Raw genomic sequence first — 22142 nt, forward strand, 5'->3', positions numbered from 1 at the left:
TATCCACACCTTGGTTAAGGTACGTACTTGACCGTGGCAAGAATTGTCAGAGGCGCTGGGGGAGGGTGGAAACGAAAAGGTCATGATACTTTATGTCCTTTGGCGCCAGGAGATTGAGTCGCACTACACAATTGTACTTCATTGAAGTAAGTCATTTTGGTTTGCTGTCTCTTGACGCCCTGGATGCATAGCCTTGTACGAGTTAAATATAATACTCTAGGGTTGTCTTAGGTCGAGCGTTAAATGCGGACACGGAAGATGCCTTGGCATCATTCACGGTGAGGTGGTTGCGCTAGAGTAATGCTTAACTGAGTAAAGCGTCACTTGACGGAATAACCATTTTTTTTTAAAACCCCCTCATGTTCTAGTCGGAAGGTGCGTTCTGGCTGGATCCTTAATAAGATCCTTCGGATCCTTCCTCCATAGAATCTACATCCTCTTCTACCCACACGATCCTTGCTACCTTGTTCTTTGTTCTGTCATCAGTAGTACCCTCACCTCAATTCCATTTGTATTTGTCTTCGACGACATCCAGCACCAGCCATGGATCCCTATATTGATACCATACCGGACGACCACGGCGAAGAAATTAAGAAACGCGTGAGAGAACGAGATGATCCCGATAACGAAGGACGTCCAACAAAGCGTGCGAGAGCAAGTACGAGTGCCCTCTTACCACCAGAAGGCGATCGACAGGATATCGAAGAGCCTCTCAAGCCCGAAGACGACCTGGACAAGTACGATCATGAACGCCTTCAGCAGGGGCTGAGGTATATTGACGGGGCGGCAAAACGGAAAATCACTCCTCGCACTCAGGAGTTCCTCAAACTTCATAAAGACGCCTATAAGGTTGCTTTAGACGGTGAGGTCCCAGACAAAGCTTCTCGTGCAGTTGTGCAAGCTATGGACAAGGTGTATTTTTCTGCTGCGTTTTATCTCAAGCCACGCTCATCAGAGGAGCATGAACATCTTATGTACTACGTGAAGCTACGACGACTAGAGTTCCTGGCCAACTACGGCGACTATCTCGGACAAGAACTGCAGATTATTCGGGCAGATCTCAATGCAGCAGCCATCGGCGTTGACTCTGAGATACAAAAGGCAGCGCTAGAACTCGGACCATCAAAGACATGGATTACCATCGCAAACGAGCTGGCTGGCGCCGACGTTGCTGACCTTCGCAAACATGTGACTATCGCTTGCGCTGTTCTCGGCATCGACTCGGAACACATGTTATGGCTTATCAAAGAATGGGCGGAGAGAAATCGCGTCTTCCGCAGTCAAATCCGTCAATACATTTCAGATTGTCATTGGAACCGCCTCGCCGAGCAAATCTGCCGCGATCTCACGGAATTGCTCAATGTGGCGCCTGATAAAGATACGGCGGCAAAGTACGAGAAGGTCTTACTCAGCATCCAGAATGAATACTTCGATGCCATAAGTCGTGATGACCCTCAGCTTTGGCTATTGAATGAGAAATCCGAGAAGCTAACTCAGGAGAAACTGGGGAGGGAGAAGAAGCGGGCTCAGAAATAAAGAATCCACGTCACAAACAAGAGGATCCGTGCGCCGCGAGTTATGGTGGAGATTGGCCCTGTCTTCTTCATCTGATGACAGCAACAACAGCCCCATACGTCGCCGTGACTCCGGTCTCCCAGTGTTGGCATTGCCGAAACTGGAGGAGGTTAGGCTGAACATCTCCTCTCAATGGTGGAATAGACATATAGGTCTTGATAGAAAAACATGTTTCTTACCCGATCCAACAGGTACCATAAAGATGCAGTATCACCCTCCTTTGTACTACTAGCTCAAAATCCTACCATGTTAAGCCTGAGGGGCCATGTAATTCTAGCATTCTATACATACAAGATGATGTACATATAATTACGTAATTGGAATATATCTGTCTAAAGCTCTAATCAGGAGGTATAACCTTGAGAGTACTCTATATATCGATTGTACTTGGAGAGAATGAAATTCGACTTCAATTGACGTCTAAATTGTTTATTAATTAAGGCGGCCAAGTAGGAAAAGATGCAACAAGCAAATGGAGTTTGGGAAGACAGATGGGTCAAAATGAGACTGCAATTCAGCTATATCTCAGACGAGCGAGTACGATGTAAGTATACAATGGAAATAAGCTGTGTGCAGGCGAGCAGTAAAGTAAGTAGAGATCGGGTTGCTGCCAAGACTCTAAGATTAGATAAGATCCGGGGCACTAGAAGCACTAGTACCAGCCATCCGAAAGTAAGCCCGAGATTGGCTAGAGTATTCGAGATCAGCCTACAGAGGTCTGCACCAAAAGTCCTCCACCCCCAAAAAATTTTCCCCTTAAAATTTGAAAAAACCCCCACAAAAAGGGTTACTATGTGTTCTCATCCTACCCTGGTATGTGTTCAGTCGTAGACCACATCAGCATCATCACGAATATACACGTCCATACCCATATGAAGGCCATCCGGTGACGTGCCATTCAGAAGAGGCAGCCCTGAGCATGCCGGCCTACCTGGCCAATGATGGCGACGCAGAGCGTAGCGATGGCCGCTCAACCAGCCCTAATTCATACCATGGGTCACGGTATGCTCTCACTGACCTGTCGCGCTCTACAATGTGAAGATGGACAAGCTGACAGGTCATAGTCCACGCTCCGCTCGAGGAAGAAAAGAGGTGGGTATGATCGGTCAAGCCAGCTGGATCAGCAGCGTCATCAATCTGGTCAATACAAGTATGCGCAGACAAGAGATGTACGGTGTAAAGGGGCTCACATTGGCGCAGTCGTCGGTGCCGGTATCCTCGCCATGCCCCTGGCCCTCTCACGTATGGGAATACTACTCGGCACCATCATCATCCTATGGGCAGGCCTGACCGCAGGCTTTGGTCTCTACCTTCAAACGAAATGCGCCAGATACCTAGACCGCGGCGCTGCTTCCTTCTTCGCTCTCTCGCAAATCACATATCCAAATGCAGCCGTTATATTCGACGCGGCCATTGCGATCAAATGTTTTGGTGTCGGGGTTAGCTATCTTATAATCATTGGGGATTTGATGCCAGGTGTGGTCCGAGGTTTCAATGAAGACGCTGGGGGCGTTGGGTTCCTGGTCGATAGACATTTTTGGGTTACTGCGTTTATGTGAGCACTGCGATGATCCTTGCTTGCGGCATTAAGCCATGGCTAACCGATTCGGAACCAGGCTTATCGTTATACCCCTATCATTCTTGCGGCGTTTGGACTCTCTTAAATATACGAGTGTGGTGGCTTTGATATCGATTGGGTATCTGGTCATACTGGTTGTCGCCCATTTCATCAAAGGGGATACCAAGCAGGATAGAGGCGATATCAGAGTGGTCCAACCGCCGAGCGCAGTCGCGGTCTTCAGCAGCTTTCCTGTTATTGTCTTCGCATATACATGTCATCAAAATGTGCGTCCATCGGCCTTTCGCCTCGGCTCCATGTACTGACAGGTCCCTCAGATGTTCTCAATACTGAACGAGATTGGCAATAATTCGCATTTCAGGACCACCGCCGTGGTCTTTGCCAGCATAGGTGCTGCAGGGTTCCTGTATGTACTTGTAGCTATTACTGGGTATCTCTCCTTCGGTAATGCAGTGGGAGGCAATGTTGTTGCAATGTGTAAGCTCCTATTCCCTTTTCTTTTTTAACACTTGGGTATCTGACAACTTAACAGACCCGCCATCGATATCCTCAACCATCGGCAAAGCCGCCATCGTCATTCTCGTCATGTTCTCCTACCCTCTCCAGGTCCACCCATGCAGGGCCTCCGTCGACGCAGTACTCAAATGGCGGCCGAGGCGGAGTGCCGACTCCGCAAATAGTTCTCCATCCAGATCTGGTCTCTTGCAGCCACCTGCTAAACCGTCCACTAAGCCCAAAGGCGATGGCATGGGCGAAACACGTTTCGCAGCCATCACTACAGCCATCATCGTTCTCAGCTACATAGTGGCCATGACAGTTTCATCACTTGAAAAGGTGCTCGCGTACGTGGGAAGCACCGGAAGTACCAGTATCAGTTTCATCCTTCCTGGATTATTCTACTACAAAATATCCTCGCCTGAGTCGCCACATCACCAAAAGCTGATGAAAGAAGATGATGATGAGGACGATGGGTCTGGTAGTGAGGATGAGGGTCTCCTTGGCGGAAGTATTTTGAAGGGCGGACCATGGCGGAGAAAGTTGCTGCGGCGGCTTAGTCTTGCGCTTGCGATTTATGGGTTCATTGTCATGATCACTTGTCTAATCACGAACACGCTGTTCGTGGTTGCGCCTCATTGATAGCGAAGAGTCATAGATCTATAGCCATATAATTTCGCGAATAGACTTCTCATACCCCTAGCTCCTGCGTGCTCTTGAGCTATGTCGTCTGTAATCCAAAGCTATATTTGTACAGTATCATAGTACCCTCTTCGCTGCCGAGGGGAATCTGTGCCCCGATGGTGTAAGCAGCCGACTACCAGTCGCCAAAGTCATCAAATGCCCGCAAAACACCATTTCATGCATTTCCTGTTAAACCAAATCCAGCTCGTCCTCATCAACCTCCTAATGTTATCGTCCCTCCAAGGCATCCGCAGCCTCCTCCTTCCGCGCCGCCCTCTGTTCCGCCTCCGCCTGCTGCATCTTCTGTATACTGTATTTCGGCTCCATCAAACCAATCTGCCCCTTTCATCAGCTATTTCATTCTCACTCTGCCCATCAATTCCATCGTCCCCTAATCTTCTCTTCTCCAGCGTCGGGCACCACTCCTGCAATTCGTTCACCTGCCCTTCCTTCCCTCCCTCCCACCTCTTACGTCCTCTCTCTCCATCCACCGGAAGTTTCACCCAAACGTACGTACCATACTCAACAACCTCCACATCGGCTCGCTCGGCTGCGCGCCCACTCCCAACCAGTACTTCGCCCTCGCCGTATCCATCTTTATATCTTTGAACGGTTTGCCCTCGCCCTGGGGGGCGGGTTTCGGGATCGGGTCGTAGGTGCCGAGGACTTCGAGGGGTTTGGAGTTGCGGGCGGTTCTGGGGGTCGGGGAAAGCGGGGGTCAGCGGGGTTTGCGGATGGGTGGAATCGAGGGGGAAGGAGGTTGGGGGTGAGGATGGGTTGAGGGGAGAGGGAGGAAGGAGGGTTTGGCGTACCGGGCTTGCGCGACGACGATGTTGTAGAAGGGGGCGTTGCGTTTGCCGAAGCGGGCGAGGCGGATTTTGAGGACCATTGCTGGTGGAGCGGAGATGTGGAGAGAGGGTGTTTAGAGGTTGAGCTTCGCGGAGACTTTGATTGGAAAGCTTGCTTTCTGAATGCTCAATCATCGTTGGTACCTTACCTCAAATCTAGTGCCAAGCCACTAGATTTCCAATATCAAGCGCCCTTTCTTGAGACTTTATATGTACTTTAAAGGCTTCCACTTCTACAATTATTTGCTCGCTTACACCGAACACCTTCCTGTGACACATCTTGCCTTCATTCCATTTTCGCTGCATTTGTCTGCTCACTAGCTTCAATTACACAACTTCCATAGCTCCCCTGGACGCCTGGCACCTTGTTGTAGGTCATTGCTTCTGTACCGACACTTTCCACCATGCCCGGACCAAAGCCACCGAAAGCAGTATCTCCCCGCTTGGAGCAACGGCATCCTGCTTCGACACTAGCTCTTAATATGCCAGAGCCAGAGCCAACGCTCGCGCTCGCGCCCAAGTAATCGGCACATCCTGAGCTTGTGCGATGGTACGAAGCGTCCCTTGAGCCTAGGATTGATGCGTACTTAGAGAATCATACGGATCTGACTTGGGTCACTACTACAATGCTGACAGACCGTAAGCCAAATCCACTTGTGGTCATTGGAGCGGAGGACGAGAACGAAACTGGGGTGGGTTGACTTCAGGCGACGGATCGAGCCTCTACTAGGCTCTGCACCATGTGACATCGATCTGACGATTGAAACCGAAACTCCTAAAGAGCTATCAGGAGCTGTCTATGATTCAAAGCAACCAGTCGACGAAGACGCCTCTACCGTACCGTGAGTACGTCCACGACCTGGTGCAGGGAGGCTGGGACATCTTGAAGCCTCTGGACGAATACATGAGCGTGGATATCGAGGATCAAGAGCTAGTCGTACCGATACTGGAAATCACAGACACTTCCCGCCTTGAGCGTCGGCCGGATATACACGATGGGCTTGCGCTCAAGAAATTCTGGGATGAGGGGAAGCCTGCCAACGTGAAGGTTCGAACGTATATGGCTGAGCCAGGGGGCGACTTGGCGGCAGGCGTAATGGCGGCGCTGGGGAGCTCGTTGGATCTGGATCCGAGACTCTTCCAGTCCGGCTTACGTGGGCATAAGCGTGTTCTTGCGCCGTCGGATCATCATAGGGCACCGTTCACGAGCATAAAGTTTGGAGTGCCGAAGCTCTCGACGCCTTTGATGACGGATGCTGAGAAGTTTAAGGTTACGTTTTTATGTCAAGCCTGATGATGATGTTGGGTAGGTGTCAACATTACAAGCAGTTCAAATGCACCCATCAGCTGGTGACGGATGGAATGGTTTGTCTGACTCTTCCTTGATCGTCTGTGTATAATTGGATTCATGTTTCGTAGCCTGTGACACCGACAAACTTTCCAAACATAGTTGTCACGAACCAGCATACTAAGCGATCTTTAGGATCGTCCTCTTTACCTCTCACGCCAAGATCATCTGAACCTCGTCCCATCCCACCCCCAGCTTCACGCCCCCCCCGCCCGCAGCCTACAGCCCAAACACCAGAACCTTCCGCGAGCTCTATCTGCAATCTTTTCGCACCCCGACCTCCAAATCGTAATCCCTTCCCTCTTCTTTACAATATCTCCTCTCCTCCGCCTCAACTGCTTCTGCTGGGGCCGCGTCATAACGAGCATAGGTGATAAAGATCGGCGCATCAATGGCGTATCCGACACCCACGGTCGGACATGCAGAGGGCATCAAGAAGTCGCTGTCGTTGGTGCAGAGGGGTGGGAATTTAGGGTGGAAAGGTGAAGATGTTGGACTGGTGAAGGAGACGAAGAATGCGTTGGGGAGGACTTCAAGCGTTTGGTGCGGGAGACGGAGTTATTGTGGGAGACAAGGGAGGAGATGGCGAGCAATCGTCGGCGGAAGGCGGAGAGGAGGTGGAGCGCGCTGACGAATACTTTTACTTATGTGTACGTTCCTCCACTTGATTCTGACCCCTCATCACGTGGGGGCCTTGTCGAGTAAATACTAAAGCAATCGACATACCAGGTTTGCGCCTATCACCATCATTAGTGGTATCTTTTTGCTATGAACGTCAGTGAGATTAGCACCAGCAACAGTAACCCAAACATCTGACCATTTTCCGTCGCGGTCGTGGTTTTGAACGTGGTGGTCATGCTAGCGCTGGCGATTTCGAATCGGCTGCACATCATCACCAAGCATGGCAGGACCGCGCGCGCGAAGGAAGTGCTCAAATTCGCTGCGCTGTGGGGAAGGATGGGAGGTGAATACTCTTGGAAAAGTCCTGTACGATGCATGTGTTTCACCGATATGGATTTACTACAGCATCGGATCGACCAAGTTACTGGGATCTTAATGGAATTCCTGTTCGCGGTGCGTGGTGCCCGGTGCTTGACTTGTAGGGATGGCCGTTTCCGACACTGACCCTTCAACAGCAACAATGTCACATCTGGTGATGGCATGACTTGCTCGGAACTGTCACCACGGGTTGCGGTATAGCAAGGAGTCCTCCTGATCGAGCCATCCCGCCTTTGCGCACCCGTTGCGGTTATGCTCCCTGTCCGATTGTCATCCCATCGGCACCGTGCGGTGACCGTTTGGAAATGAAAGGCGTGCTAGGTTCGTAGAAGTGACCACTGGGCTCACCTTCCCCCCCGCCTCTTCAGCGGAAATCCCGTCGATCTCGTGCGTCTGAGCGTCTTCACCGCCCGCGTGCTCCTTCCTCCGCGAACTCAATCTCGTCTTCGACGCCCAGTTCGATCCGATCCCGATAGCCACTCGCAGTGCTCATCTTCGCAGGCGGGGAGCGAGGGAGGTCGGGATCTCTGGGGATGCGATGGCGTCGGATTGTAGAGCGGTGGGGGAAATGTGCAACCTAGGGGTTTATTTCTGTCCGGGATTGCGAATTCTCCGGGGCGGGTGCTCAATCCGTAATCCACCCCCTGGAACCGCCAGATTGAACGAGCGTAGAGTACAGAGCTTTCGATGAGGATTGACCACATTCTTCTCAACAGCGACGGCCTTTCTCGTCGCAATCTGTAGGTCATGCTTTATCAGAAGCGAACAATCCAACCAGCGCATCGACATCTCCTTCTTCGATAGTCTCGACAACGTCCGAGGATCTGGGGATCATATCGTAGACTGTAAGCATTGTTTTTGACTGAGATGAAGAGCCGCGGTCGACGTTGATGCACATTTCGCGCTGGCCCGGCTCCTTCAAGATGGCGTGATTTGAAGCAGCAGATAGGACTCTCCGGATCCTTTTCGGCCCATGCCCGGCAAACTACCCGTTTGTAGCACCGTCACATAGCCCAGTCTCGTGTCCGTTACGCTTTGGAGTAAGAAGTTGATGGCGATGGATACTTCTTCTGTGTTGCGTCTCAATGGGGCGCAGGCAGGATCAGCTCCTAGTTGTCGATGATGGACTGCGCTTGTTCGGATGGGACGAAGTTTGGCTTGCTGGTCGTACGATGACATAGCCTAGCAATTTCCCTCAGTTGGGCAGAAAGACCGAGTTGCCCAGTACGCTTCTATGGACTAAGAGGCAGCTTTGTCAACTTTGCTTCGAAATCCTAGACATCATCGACACAGTCTCGTACGGCCTTCTTCAGTCGATTAAGCACAACGAGACCTGCATCAACGATGTCTAATTGATGTCTCATTAGGAACTCGGCGACCTCCTGTTTTGAAGCCTCGTGCACAGCATCAAGCTGCGCCGTGAGTCGACGCATACTGTACGGAGCATGGTCCGCTGGCACACTCTGTAGCCCCCAGGGCGACGAGACACTGGCGGTAGCGGGTAGCTCGTCCGTGATGGATGCTCAAGTGGCTTGGAGGAGAGATGTAGGTAGGGATTCCGAGGCGGTGGTGACACCACGGCAGTGAGTAGCTAGGCTCCTGTAGGTTAGCTTCGGAGCTTCGTATGCATCGTGCCTATTGCGGAGATTTTGAGGACCCTCGCACGGTTCTCGTATTTTAATGATTGAATTGAAATGCCCTGGTGCTCCATGTTCTTTTCTGCCTTTGATTCGAACGTTGAGTCCCCATACTGAGGAGGGGTTCTTCCGTTCTCAATGGTCCTTCACAATTTTCAGATCAATGCGATTGCCCGGCAAGTCATACTCGACCGCTTGGCTCTGGATGTCCCGGCCGGAAAGTTGATCGGAACGATAGATTTCGTGGGACACAGAAGTATGCTGAGACATGGGGCCCAAAATCGCTCAGACATAGCTGGGGAGGATAGAAAGGATAGATATGACAAAGTTTCCAGTTGAGAGTGCTGCAGGAAAGCCTTGTGGTCTTTGCGGCCTGATGGAACTATTCAATATGTACATCAAGTTACCATCTGAAGGCAACAGTCTTGGAAGGTACGGTACGATGCCACTGTCCGCATGAGTGCGCTCGATCTCTCATCTCAGCCGCCAGCTTCGGCTCGAGACGAGCCAAACCTGCGGGTCAGCAGCCTCAGCAGTGACAGTGCGGCGTGGCCAATGATTGAAGTTCCAGCGATGGCCAAGTTCATCGCTATGATTGGGACGGCTGACCGCTCGCGGCGGGCAGAGCGTAGCTTCGTCCTTCGCCGCTGGCTTTCAATTTCTTGAAGTCGGCGAAGGGCATTGATACGAAGAAGCATCGGTGACAGGTGACAGGTCATCAGGGCGTGTAGCCTCCCTGGCCACCATCCCTTCCGCTGCTTCAGCGCGCTCGAAAATTCAGCGACTACACACCGGGCTCAGTAAATTCCCTTTCGCTGACTCCACACTCGGCTCCACTCACGCGTCCCCTTTCAGCTTTTCCCTCGCCCCTTTCGATCCCAAGGGCATTCGCCCGTCCGATCTCTCTCCTCCCCATACAGCCTCGCGTACTCCAGCAGAATCCTGAACGTTGCGATTCTCATATCGACAACCCTCCATGCCTGGCCCACCCATTCCCTTCCGGCCTCTGCAATCTCTTTCGCGATTACCTGCCCCTCTGGCGTCTCTGCTAGAAATCTCAGTGTTTCGGGCAGCTCTTTCATACCCAAGGTGATAGGCACGTAGTGCACCCACGGTTCCAGGAAATCGTTGTGCCACTCCTAGATCATTATGTTAGCAAGACCAAGGCTAACCGCACCTGTTGAGGATGAAGAATCACCTGAAACATAGTCATCTTGAACACCAAGCTCCTCGAGCTGAGCAAGCGCCGAAAGCGTTCTGTGAATGTGTGGCCATCAACGTCCATCAGGAATCGATTAGCGTAAGGCTCCGTGGCAGGTTCCTTTCCCTTCCAGACAACACCGTTCTCTGGATCTCTCATCTCCTCGCAAGTTTTTTCAGCGCACATATCTTGCACCGTGAACTTCACGTCTGCATATTTCGACAGGCTTCCCATGGTATCATTGTGCGCTTTCCAACGACCGGATTTCTCGTCCCGACGCATGAGGGCGACGGGCAGGCTTGGATTATTCATATTTTTCACGAAGCGAACTCGCTGCATGTTTTTCCAGTTGCTATCTTGATAATAGCCATCGATGGATGTGCCGGCCCAGTAGAGATGGTTCTTTTTCTCCTCCCATGGCATGTCTTCGTCTGGATTGTAATCTTTGTAAGTGCCTTCACTGAGTCGTGAGTCGTAGTCCACGGCGGGTAGGAGCAGGTCTTGGAAGGAGGATGCTTTGGACTTTGTGAAAACAGGTACGAGGGAATTGGTCAGGACGAAACCATCAGGTGAAGTGAAAAAGCCGTGTAGCGAAGCGGCATCGGTCTCCTCGCAGATGTCTTTGGCGCGCGTAATGTTTTGAATGAACAGAGGCCCGTCGGTATAATCGGCGCTCTTATCGGGCTCTGATGATTTACGTGAACGGCTTGCAGAGTCCAGAGGGCATGATTCGATCACACGGTCCCACGTCCTGTGTCTGCGGAGAAAATCGAAATAGACGACTTCAGGGTCATGCATTTCAGCTTGCTCCTTTGGCTTGCCAATCTCGTGTTTCTGTGGGGCTGGGCATCCTTCAAGACTTCTTTCCAGCTCGTCGCGGGGAACCACTACCTCGGGCTCATCATGCGAATTGAAAGCGATCTCCATATTAGGAAGGTGGTCCATATGATGCTCGATCCAATCCTTGAGAATCAGGCCATACCATGGACGATTCATGTTACCATTGTAAGTGAGTGAGACATTCTGGTCCTTGAGGTGAACTCCGATTATAGGCGTCTTCCCTACCGGTGGAGAAATCGCTTCCTGCACTCTGGCCCGGATCTCTTTACCAGATACGCTCCAAAAGGGCTCGAAGGCTGCCATGACCGTGTCATATTCATCAACGATTGGGACGTTGGCGTCGACGGCAGCTTTGTACCAGTGGTGAAATCCTGGCGGAGGTTCTCTACTGTATCTTCTCTTGTACTCGGTAACGGCCTGGTCTAAAGTCTTGGACTGCCTGTTGACCATATTGACATGTTTCACCCTTGCATGTTCGACAAGCAGCTCGATCGGATGTTTTTTGCTGCCCGTAAGGCCGAGGAGTCCATTCTGTTTAGATGGTGCCGACCCCGCGGTTCCCAGTGGAGATAAAGCGCCAGAGTTCCGCACATGGTAGAAATATAGAATACTTATGACACCGAAGAATATGAATAGCTTCGAGCACAGAGACATGGATGCCATACCGGCATAGTGGTAGAAGCAGACAAGGAGAGGAGAAGAATGAGAAAATCGGAAGGACAGAAGTCGTTGTTGAGGCACGAGAGGGCGGGAGGATTATCGAATCATTTCATCGGCACGTCGGTCAATTGTAGGAGATGCCGCGTGTTTCCCGTGATTCCCGTAGATTAGTGGTGCTTGGCAAACGACAGTCCAATAGTACGAGACTTCCCACGTGTTTCATGTTTGCCTTCTCAACACTCAGGGGTTGAGGCTATGAGTTCTGGTAACTGTATCTACACGGTATTCGTATGCAGGACGGCTTATTAGCGGTTACTTTACTTGGTAATAGTACCACACTACTCAGAGATTCATGCTACGTCATATTTCTTACACAGTTCTATTCCATCAACGGTAGTAGAATATTTTCTAATAAATCGAGTAGATACACACATCATATAAAGTACGTTACCAAGTAAAACCCGAGATCTTAATGGGATACTGCCACACCTTAGAAATACTATCAAGTCAAATACTCGAAAGTACTATACAGAGAAGATAATCAACGCGCTTAGAAATCTGACTTCAAACATAATCGATTCAGATAATTTTCTCGCGGGGGTAACCTCTGCGATACTTAGCCTGCAGAGTGTGAAGACTAAGGGGTTAGGGGGCTGTCGTTTACTTTAATAAACCCTTATCTATCGGATCTAGGGCTTCACGCTAATCGAAAAATTACCGTTGACAAATTTTAGAAACGTTTCTAGAGATTTCATCGTAACTTCGAAAGACTATCACCGTCGACAGGCGGAGGACTTTTAGAAATACGGTACGTTTATTTTGAGGGGTATTCACCTTCACCAAAAAAGCCACCGTCACTCGCTACGGTATAAACCAGAGCATTACCTTAACACTTTATAAGTTTGAACGGGCCAAATTCTCAAGGCAATCATCAGGCGTACATGAGGCAGAAACTGTTAGGTACACGGAGGCGGCGCTGAGATTTCGGCTGAGAGTTCGAGGCCGCCGTCACGGGCCACACTGGTGCATTCGCCACTTATTAACTGATCAATGCAAATCTCCACTACGCTGGGAATTGAGGCGTAACAAAGGGGATCTTGCAGATCCAACTCTTTGCGGACGTTGATTTTTCTGGTTGGGCTTTGATGTTTCTTACTGCAAAGGGAAGGAACGATCCATGGCAATACCTATACGACGGAAGGTACGGCGACAATCGATTCGAGTAGGAAGAAAACAGTCCACAGCCCACATGGCCATTGGAGTCTGGAAAGGGAAATTGGCGCAAAATCTCCTGGTGCCTCGGTCCGGTCAAAGATGCTGCCCACTGCATCAGTGGATAGGTGTTCCATCTTTCTTCCACGATCATGTGGTCTTCCTCAAGACTGCTCTATCCACGAAAACGATTTTCATTGGAGTATGCTCTGGCGGCGGTCCGTTTGCACCGGGACAAATGATGTGGCAACCACGAATGCGCAGAGAAGCCTGTCAAACGTCATAAAGAGGGACCGCAAACGTTCTCGGAGAAGCAGATCGGGTCATACCATGCTGTGCCCCCAAAAGACCTCCACCACTCATTTTTGAGTGGAAGAGTGTGAGAGGACCCCGGGTAAACCCCGGTGTTTTTCTTGATTTTCTGCTCGGTAGCCAGTCAAAGATCAGGAACGAGCAACGGGCTAACCCACTAAACCACATGCGATGGTCCATGTCCGCTGCAGGATGCACGACACTTGCTGGGCCCCAAGCTACTCCGGAGATACACTGTCTCATTACGTGTTTTAGTCGAGAATTGGCAAGGCTGCTGACTGTATTGGGGCAGGGTTACCTTCAGCCTCCACTTTGGCCTTGATGCTTTGAAGTCTAGGCCTGGGAGATCTCCGAAATGAGCTAGCGTAGGACTCGGACTTACCCTTCACTATCCCCATCCATCTATCGTACATCGGGCGTCCGATTCCATGGGAGACAAATTAAGGCAGTCCCAGTCTCTCCAAAAGGAGTGGTAGGTCAGCGCCTTTGACCTACACTTTAATTTTAGGAATCTCATACGTGTACTAGTACACCCTTTTTCAAGATATGTACAACCCTTAGATCGGGTTAGTGTCGACGATATTGGCTCCGCAACTCTGATCTGGATCGAAGAAAATCTTTCACATCCTTGACTATTGATGCAATCGGATCCGTTCCTACAGAATTGCCTCAAACCACAGCAATGTTGACCTGCATCGAAGAAAATACCTCACACCCTGAACCATCCAAGCAGTCGAGTCCATTTGATTATCGAATTTATTCGATCCGTTTTCTGTAAGATCAATTCAAAGCACGGCAAATCTAGCACACATCAAAAAATGTGCGTCACACCTTTGCATATGTCTGGGGTCTGATGCCCCTGAGAAGTTCCTCGCCAAGCGAACAAACAAGCAAGTGTCACATTACAATCGAGGCAATGCGTAGTACTACTCTAGATAGGAATGGAGGGATCTCCATCTAATCAAGTGCATACTTGGATTATGCCCTTCCCAGTGCGCATATACTACTTGGCTGCTTGTTACTCTGATAACCGCGGACACTAACCCGACTCGAAGGAGTGTATAGGTATCAAAAAGGGATATACACGTGTGAGATCGCTGATTCTATCAGCGCCACATCGAATTACGGTCTTCATCTGCCCGGGCTCGTGGGCCGCGTGACTGCCTCAGGAGACAGTACTGAAAACCCTATGGCGGATCTCTATCATCCTGCAACAGAGTTTCTTTTTCTACCCTTCAAAAAATTATCGTGTACATGAATGAATTTACGCTATCACCACCGAAGAAAGCGAACACAGCGGGTCCGAAAGGCAGTATTGAGGCTTGATACCTTGGTCATTGGTCTCGTATAGAACGTTACATCTTACACGGGCCCGGATCCGTGCTGAGCACCAAATTTTCACTTTTTACGAGACATCTCGGGTCTTACGGCAACTCCCTGGTTGGACACGAGCGTCATCTTTGCCAGGCATCTTGCGAGCGTGCCGCAATGTTTCATGGCACGTTCGAAGGATATGCCAATTGGATTGGATGCCTAAGTCGTTGGTGGAGTTTACACGTCGCTGCTTCTCCTCTTTTTCCAATTAGACTACACGTGCAGAGAACAAGCTCTTCGGAGAGGGCCTGCAGATCGCCAATCAGAATGGCTACCATTTCATTAATGAAATTCCACGGGACCCTCCTCCACAATTACTTGACAGGGACCAGGCATAACAGAGTCGTGTTCGTTGCGCACGGTCGGCCTAACCTAAACGTTCCTGGATAGCAAGCGGCATAAAGGAATAAGCTGAGCTGTTTTGTGGAAATTGGGGCCTCAGATTTGTTATATAAAGCCTCTACAATGCCCCAATATCTTTCCTATCTCCTCCATCATCAAGACCTCCATTCGAACCTCTCTCTCATAGTTACAGCGGCTCTTAACCCCTATTTATTGCAACCTTTCCATCCCTCACTGATAGTGCATCATATTCAACCACCATGCATTTCAACCTTGAGATGGTGGGACTCGTCCTCGCCTTCACCATCCCAGCCATCGCCGAACCTGTCATCTACACTAGCGGAATCACAGGCAGTGCTCACCCCCGCATCACCCCCGCGCCCCAGGTCAACGATGCCCTCGCACCCCAAGTTGCAGGACCGTTGACCATCAGCGTCACCAATTCCTTCGGAAGGTAAGCCATAACCGCCTCTCTCAACCTGAGCGTCCTATCAGAACACACACGCTAACCAGAACCCAGCGGCCTCTACGCCTCCTTCGGCCACAACGCCGGCTCCCCAACCGCAATCAGCTACCCCGGCAACGGCGCCATTGGCGCCTCTTTCGAAGCCGTCTATCCCGCCAACTGGGCCGGTCGCATCGCCATCGGCAAAGATGATGATCCCGACTACATCAACCGTGGCAGCTTGATCGAAGCGAGCTACGACAACGGTGCGCCATTCGTCGATATCAGCTATGTCCAGGGCTTCAGTATCCCCGTAAGCTCCACCCCCTTGTCCCTCCCTCTTCCTTCGTTCTTTCTCCCCCCACCAAATCCACCTCCCCAATAACTCTCCAATCCAACGCGTCTTTATTAACCAATCATCCCAGATCGTCTGCTCCTGCGGCGATCCCGGCACGGGCGTCGTAACCGGCTGCAACATCCCCCTCTACCACGACGACGGCCCCCCCTGCCCCTCCCAGGTACGTATATTTCGGAGCCGACCCCTCTTCCCATCTGGTATTGGAAATCGACTCGCACGAAATGTCCCCGGAGCACGGAAAACCTTTCACACCCCCCAGACTTCCATTTTCCACCTCGGATGAGCAAATGCTGACCCCCGGATCCGCGTACAGGGCCCCAGCGCCATCTGCTTCAACCCCTCGAGCAACAGCCCCCAGGCCACCCCCGGACCCGCGCCGCCCTTCTTCGCCCCCTGCGCCGGCGCCGCGTTCACCTATCCCAACGACTTCGGCGCCGGCGCCGGCTGTGGGACTAATTTGATCAGTTGCTGCATCGGGAGTACGTGCCCTGCTGACCCGAAGCAGCCTTAGTTGGCGCACTGGGGATGTGGGCTCGAGGCGGATGGGGAAGGGGTGGAGGGGGTCGGTTGGACTTCGATGCGGGGGTGCTGAGGAGGAATGGGGTTCCGGCCGGGGTATTTGGTCTTTTTGGAGGCGGATGCCGGTGAGGAGGGATGTGGGGGTTTTTTTTGGGTGGTCTGTAAGATAGAAAGTCACCACGTTCGTTCCCGTCATCGCTCTTCGTGGGTCCCGCTTGTCTGCTCTGTGTTGGGTCGGAAGGCTGAGATATGACCCCCGAATGCATCTGATTTTCTACGTGCCACAAGCCCAAATCGGGTGACAAATCTCCAGAGCGACTTTTGCATTTATATCAGATCCATACCCACTTACATGAAGTTCCTTCCTTATATCCTACCTATCATATATACCCCATCTGGCCATATAGTAGTCATATATTATATCACATCCATACCCACCTACATGAATTTCCTTCCTTATATCCCACCTATCATATATACCCCATCTGACCACACAGTAGTCACACAGCCTCTAGTCCTAATCATGTCAAATATAGCCTATAACCCTTTTTGCCCTCGGTACATTTTGGCTAGAACTAGCTAAACGGGCGGATTCCATCCGTGACGAAAGTGGGAAGTTGCAACGCATCCTTACCGTCATCCGTGACCCTGCCATTCCTACCAGGCCGTCGACAACCGGCCGGGGAACTCTGTAACGGTCCGCCGGCTTTGTCAGGTGGTGACCATCGAGTGATGAGGTTGTGGCTGAGCGGATCCGGTAGGCCTCATGGAGATATTATTTGGAAGCGGCGAGCCGTCTGTATGCTCGTTCCGCAGCAGCGGGTGGCTGTTTGATCGATCCCGTCTCTTTCAGAGCTGGAACGTTCTTTGGTGCCGCCATCTCACGCCTGTGTCTAGCTATTGATGTTGGACCGATAGGTTTATGCTGGATACCTTAGGCAGGGTAATGCGTGGTGCTGGGCTGGGGTGAGAGTACCAGATGCCTGTTCAGGCCCTGCTAGCGCTGGCGTTGAGAGGGTTCGGTTATTTGGACACGTGACTAGTTTTGACCATGGTGTGTACGATTTACTAGGAGCAGATGAGGAGTGGAGATTTCGTGATTCAAGTCATAGTCATGGGTTAGGTCTGACTGGATATGGATACGGAGTGAACGGGCTTGTATTCAGGGATGTTCAATTCGCTTGATTGTATTCCTAAGGAGCGTACGTGTTTTGTCCACATCAACTCAGAACGATTACATACCCCCCACCTCAGGTTTTCTAGTCGCCGCGTGCTCGCACGTTGAAAGGTCTTGAAACATAACATTCCATGACTGCGTCATGGTAGATAAAATGTCCCTGGAGCTCAGGCAAGGATGTCATTAGATTGCCTTGTGTAGAGACATGCATGCGAAGGACTCAGTAGCTGTCGCCTGGTAGCTGAGGTCGGTGGCGACTAGTGCTGATGCGAGCAGGCCTCTTGCAGCGGCCACCGCATGTTTGTCTTTTTTCACAGAATGTCGTCCCCGAGCACTCTCACGCCTACACAGAAGATGAAGGCCGAATCGCGCGAAGGGACTGAGTCAAGAGTGTCGATAATTAATTCGAGTCCCTAGTTCAGATTAACGAATTTGCTAAAAGGTGGTTCCTGCTGTTGGAAAATAGCTTACGTTGCGGTCGATAATCGCTTTTAATCGCTTTTCGAAAGGTATCCTCTCATCGTCTGACAGCAGAAACTCTGAGATACGCTTTGTGCGCTCAGCGTGGGGCAGGCGCCCGTCTTGCTCATTTCTGTGCCGCCAGGCCCCAAGGGTCTGGAGGTTTTGCCTAACCCGCTGTGTCTCGGCATCTGGCCCTCGGAGTGCGAGTCTGACTTCCATTGCGTCAAGCTCCGCATTAGCTCCTTCGTGGGAGGGAACTACATCCAGTGCTCGGAAGAAACTGAACGCAGCAGCATTCTCGGCCCCGCCTGCGACCATCGACTGTCCATAGTAGAAGTGGGCCTCACTAACATATGGACGACTCGGCTGATAGAGCGATGTGTGAGGATCGGAACCTAGGAGAAGGTTCATGATTTCGCGGGCTGATTGAAAATCTTCGCAAGCCAAGCAGCAGCGAGCATGCTTCAAAGCAAAATTCGTGAACTTTAGAAGTGTCGGGACCAGGCTGGAGTGAGGATTCAAGTCCCCATTGCCCAAGTTGTTGTAAACAAAGTCTATGTACGCCATACCATCCTGGCAGGCCTTCATGGCTGGGATGTATCTTCCGTGAGCGATGTGTTCAGTGATACCGGCCTCGTACTTAGTGGTCCGCTCTAGCGTCTCTTTGCCGGTGGATGCCTCCGCCATCATGACCTTGTTGATTGCTTTTTGTGTAGCTTCAGCGTCCAGTCCCTTCGCAACAACGTTGCCATATCCGCAGACTTCTTCTAGGCAATCCATGATCTGATTTAGGGTATCGGCTTTCACTTCGACGAAACTCAGAATGATTTCCAGACTCGATGTGTTTTTGGCCGCAGTTAGTATTTGGCAGACCTTGGTCAAGCCATCCAGCGAGACTAGGAATCTTCTTGGGTCCCCTCCGGCCCTGCCTCGCACTTGAGCGCCCGTCTCGCAAATTTCCACTTCTAGACATGGCTTTTGGCTAAAGCTCTTTTCAGCAAGAGGTACAATAGGATAACGTTGGAAATCATTCTCTAGATGCCAGCCGTCCAGATATGTCTGAAAGGGGGCCTTAACGTGCAACAGGATCCAGTCATTCTCTCGGTAAAGCACCCACAAAGCTTCTTGGTAAAGCTTCTTGTTGACAAGTAGGATGGCGGGCTCGAGATCGTAAGCCTTCCGTTTCATTTTCACAATGGGACTCGGAATGAGCAGGTGGCGGTAGATGACATGGCGTAGTTCTGGAGGTAGGCTTAGGAAGTTGCGGGGGTTGGAACGTCGCTGGGCTTCTCCAGACATTGTACCTATGGGACGATTCATTGTTGTTATGACACCCTTTCCTATTATATTTATCATTGAATAGAGTCTACTATACCAAGGACCTTGGTCCATCCTTGTGGACGTAGAATAGTATGTTACTGTGTCCAGCTCAGCAAGTGATCATAAACCTTCTGTCGAAGACTGAAGGCTTACGATTAATCGGCAGTATTCGGAAATAAGATTGAGGGGTATGGTATCACAATGATAGTGGGCTGGCTAGAAGTGAGGTGTCAGATGAAAGACTATCTATGGTGTGAAGCCCACGGATGTAAGTAGTGCCAAGCCACGCTAGGCCTGATTGGGGCGCATGCGTGGAAGGTAGGCTGGAAGGTAGGCTGGAACCGTGACATGAGGTGATGAGGAGGGTTTTCGTAGCTGAGGGAAAAAAATCGTGGAACTAAGCATGATATTCTCATAAAATGAAGACTTCGGCCTGAGACTTGAAGTCGTTTGATTTGCGATATTCCGACCGCCGTTAGTAAATGTGCGTGCATCAAGGTGGAGCGTCACAGAAATGGCAAGGAAATCTTGATAGGGCTGGAAGTTTCACTACACCTACCCGGCGCCGAGGGTTTAGATAAGCAAGCTCCGCACAGCCACCAATAATAATAATAATAATGCAAGGCTGACTGAGATATGGAAATCTGAGGTAATCAGCGATCTAAAGAAGTCCTTTCACCTTTTCAACTGGCATGAGCAAGGAAGACTACTGGATAAATCATTTACCCTACCTCTGCCCATTGATGGGATCTAAATTCCATTAAAAGTGTCTTTGGCCTGCCTTTTCAATACTTCTAGAGCATTAACAAAGCCGACAACACTTTCCTACTACTATTACCCCGTTGCTTGATCTTCGATCACCTGAGCTTTCCTTTTTTTCGCACTGTGAGCTTAAGAATACTCTGGCCAGCTCTCGCATTACCGGTAGCAACCAGTCAGCGCCGTGCTCTCTTTATAATTATACTGAACGACGTTCACATGGCATACTCTGGCTAGCACTTGGATCTGTGGCATCCGCAAGTGGGAAAGATCTTTACTTGCAAGCATATCAACGTTTTGCCTGTTTATAAAACCCAGGCCATCCCGCGAAGTACTGCTTTGACAGGCCATCTATTCTGTGTTCCTGCAACACTCTAGGCATCGCCCCTTTTAGCTTTCGAGTCAACGCGCCATGTCTCCAACGACCATCTCCACCATCCCAGAAGAGCTCCGCCAAGAAATCATCAGCTACCTCAACTACGACGACGCCTGGTCCCTGAAAAAAACATCCACCCTCTTCTATCGCGTCGTCGAAATTCCAACCATCAAAAGTTTCCTAGCTTACCCATACGGGCCGTCGTTAGGCATGCTCGAGGAATGGCAAATCATACCGCAAGGCTATGAAACGTGCTTCTACTGCAACCGCCTCCTGCAGAAGGAACATTTCAGCCGCTTCCAGCGCCATCTAACGGCAGCCAGACACCACACGCTCTGCTTCAACTATGCCACCTGGAACCCAGCGCAACACTACTGTCTCGACTGCGGCGTCAGACATCACCACTACCCAGGCGGCAAGAGAATCTACGTCGGTTTCGGAGATCCCGGATACAAAGACGAAGCCGTCATGCCTTGCGAACATTGCGGTACCCTGGTCGACTACGAGCCATGGGATTTCAGATTCTGTCCCGAGTGCAATGGACTCCTTGGCGCCGACGAACTTAGGTCCCGATGGATTCACAACACATCCTCATCGGACTCGCATCTGGAAACGGAGGTTGCAGGTCATGAGAACCAGTCTGAAGAAGTCACGGAGCCTGAGAGCAAGGCTCATGAGGATGCTGAACCGGGGTCTTTGTTGGCTTTGATAGGCGAGCGTCTGCTCTTCTAAATTTGCCGGAAACGAGCATTGAGAGCGTCAGAGAAGAAGGGAAGGTAAGGGAAGGGGAAGGGGACACTGTGTATGACAATATCCGAAACAGGACGTTGATCAGGGATAATACGTCTCTGACGCAGAAACGGTTGACTGTACTGCAATTCGACTGAGTTCATCAAGTGAGCTACATAGCTTGTGGTGGTTTCAGCGTCGAGTTGGTGCATTGGTCTCACGTATGACGAAATTCAAGTAAATATTTTAATGTGACCAAGAGAGGCACATCCAGCGTGGGCGTACAGCACTCCTCAGTGTGTTATCTGCTCAGCAGGGTCGTCTTGTTCTCTCCCAAAAATGTCGTTATGACGTATTCAGACTCAGCCTCTGATGCCTGGCCCAAATCCATGAAGATTGTGTGTGGAAAATGGGTACTCTTGCCGAGTTCAAAGTCTCCAGAGAGATGGCATCAGGCCACTAGATATGGAATTTTATATAGACGCTGCTTCATGCAAAGATAAAGACCATGTTATCAAGTGCAATGCATGAGATTATGGAATCCACAAAAGGCGCAATATTTAAATCATGTCAATCGGGCTCGCCACCTAGCTAGCAGACAAAGAACGGAGAGAAGGCGGGGGAAAGGAAGAGAAGAATGGAGAGAAACTGATTCGATGATGTTGATGTAGGTCTGATGCAGAATTCTTGGACCTGCATGGCGTGTGGTAATGTGCGCTAGTCCCGATACAATATAGCTTTGTCAGCCCTGTAAGGCGAGAAGGGCAGTACCGTTCTCGATACTCTTCAGTAAAAGGAGTAGTCCACAAGGCGCGATGACCAGTCAGACTGTGTGCAGCATGTTACTATAGAGATTAAGCCTTACGATCTTCTGTGCGTGTGGGACAACAG

General features: G+C 50.7%; 11 protein-coding genes across 11 annotated transcripts; 5 read left to right on the forward strand and 6 right to left on the reverse strand.

Moving 5' to 3' along the window:
• Positions 1-543: 543 nt before the first annotated feature.
• Positions 544-1536, forward strand: HO173_002329 (uncharacterized protein; the record flags this gene model as incomplete). Its single annotated transcript, XM_037304263.1, has 1 exon — positions 544-1536. One exon carries the CDS (start codon positions 544-546, stop codon positions 1534-1536), a length of 993 nt encoding a protein of 330 aa, XP_037169058.1.
• A 958-nt stretch (positions 1537-2494) lies between these two features.
• Positions 2495-4291, forward strand: HO173_002330 (uncharacterized protein; the record flags this gene model as incomplete). The annotated part of the gene is made up of 6 exons (XM_037304264.1): positions 2495-2577; positions 2640-2725; positions 2776-3130; positions 3192-3420; positions 3472-3631; positions 3687-4291. 6 exons carry the CDS (start codon positions 2495-2497, stop codon positions 4289-4291), a joined length of 1518 nt encoding a protein of 505 aa, XP_037169059.1.
• Positions 4292-4561: 270 nt separating this feature from the next.
• Positions 4562-5222, reverse strand: HO173_002331 (uncharacterized protein; the record flags this gene model as incomplete). The annotated part of the gene is made up of 3 exons (XM_037304265.1): positions 4562-4669; positions 4851-5028; positions 5146-5222. 3 exons carry the CDS (start codon positions 5220-5222, stop codon positions 4562-4564), a joined length of 363 nt encoding a protein of 120 aa, XP_037169060.1.
• A 585-nt stretch (positions 5223-5807) lies between these two features.
• HO173_002332 (uncharacterized protein) lies at positions 5808-6475 on the forward strand (the record flags this gene model as incomplete). Its single annotated transcript, XM_037304266.1, has 2 exons — positions 5808-5873; positions 5963-6475. The coding sequence occupies 2 exons, from the start codon at positions 5808-5810 to the stop codon at positions 6473-6475; spliced, it is 579 nt and encodes a 192-aa protein (XP_037169061.1).
• A 1798-nt stretch (positions 6476-8273) lies between these two features.
• HO173_002333 (uncharacterized protein) lies at positions 8274-8426 on the reverse strand (the record flags this gene model as incomplete). Its single annotated transcript, XM_037304267.1, has 1 exon — positions 8274-8426. The coding sequence occupies one exon, from the start codon at positions 8424-8426 to the stop codon at positions 8274-8276; it is 153 nt and encodes a 50-aa protein (XP_037169062.1).
• Positions 8427-8446: 20 nt separating this feature from the next.
• On the reverse strand, positions 8447-8707 carry HO173_002334 (uncharacterized protein; the record flags this gene model as incomplete). Its single annotated transcript, XM_037304268.1, has 1 exon — positions 8447-8707. The coding sequence occupies one exon, from the start codon at positions 8705-8707 to the stop codon at positions 8447-8449; it is 261 nt and encodes an 86-aa protein (XP_037169063.1).
• A 95-nt stretch (positions 8708-8802) lies between these two features.
• Positions 8803-8961, reverse strand: HO173_002335 (uncharacterized protein; the record flags this gene model as incomplete). The annotated part of the gene is made up of 1 exon (XM_037304269.1): positions 8803-8961. One exon carries the CDS (start codon positions 8959-8961, stop codon positions 8803-8805), a length of 159 nt encoding a protein of 52 aa, XP_037169064.1.
• Positions 8962-10016: 1055 nt separating this feature from the next.
• HO173_002336 (uncharacterized protein) lies at positions 10017-11869 on the reverse strand (the record flags this gene model as incomplete). The annotated part of the gene is made up of 2 exons (XM_037304270.1): positions 10017-10304; positions 10364-11869. The coding sequence occupies 2 exons, from the start codon at positions 11867-11869 to the stop codon at positions 10017-10019; spliced, it is 1794 nt and encodes a 597-aa protein (XP_037169065.1).
• A 3497-nt stretch (positions 11870-15366) lies between these two features.
• On the forward strand, positions 15367-16420 carry HO173_002337 (uncharacterized protein; the record flags this gene model as incomplete). Its single annotated transcript, XM_037304271.1, has 4 exons — positions 15367-15560; positions 15627-15864; positions 15977-16069; positions 16223-16420. 4 exons carry the CDS (start codon positions 15367-15369, stop codon positions 16418-16420), a joined length of 723 nt encoding a protein of 240 aa, XP_037169066.1.
• Positions 16421-17916: 1496 nt separating this feature from the next.
• On the reverse strand, positions 17917-19387 carry HO173_002338 (uncharacterized protein; the record flags this gene model as incomplete). Its single annotated transcript, XM_037304272.1, has 2 exons — positions 17917-18018; positions 18077-19387. 2 exons carry the CDS (start codon positions 19385-19387, stop codon positions 17917-17919), a joined length of 1413 nt encoding a protein of 470 aa, XP_037169067.1.
• A 1171-nt stretch (positions 19388-20558) lies between these two features.
• Positions 20559-21254, forward strand: HO173_002339 (uncharacterized protein; the record flags this gene model as incomplete). The annotated part of the gene is made up of 1 exon (XM_037304273.1): positions 20559-21254. One exon carries the CDS (start codon positions 20559-20561, stop codon positions 21252-21254), a length of 696 nt encoding a protein of 231 aa, XP_037169068.1.
• Positions 21255-22142: the final 888 nt, after the last annotated feature.

This window comes from Letharia columbiana (assembly GCF_014066305.1).
Source record: "Letharia columbiana isolate WasteWater2 chromosome Unknown Sc0000004_s0, whole genome shotgun sequence".
In the NCBI taxonomy this organism is placed as follows: domain Eukaryota; kingdom Fungi; phylum Ascomycota; class Lecanoromycetes; order Lecanorales; family Parmeliaceae; genus Letharia; species Letharia columbiana.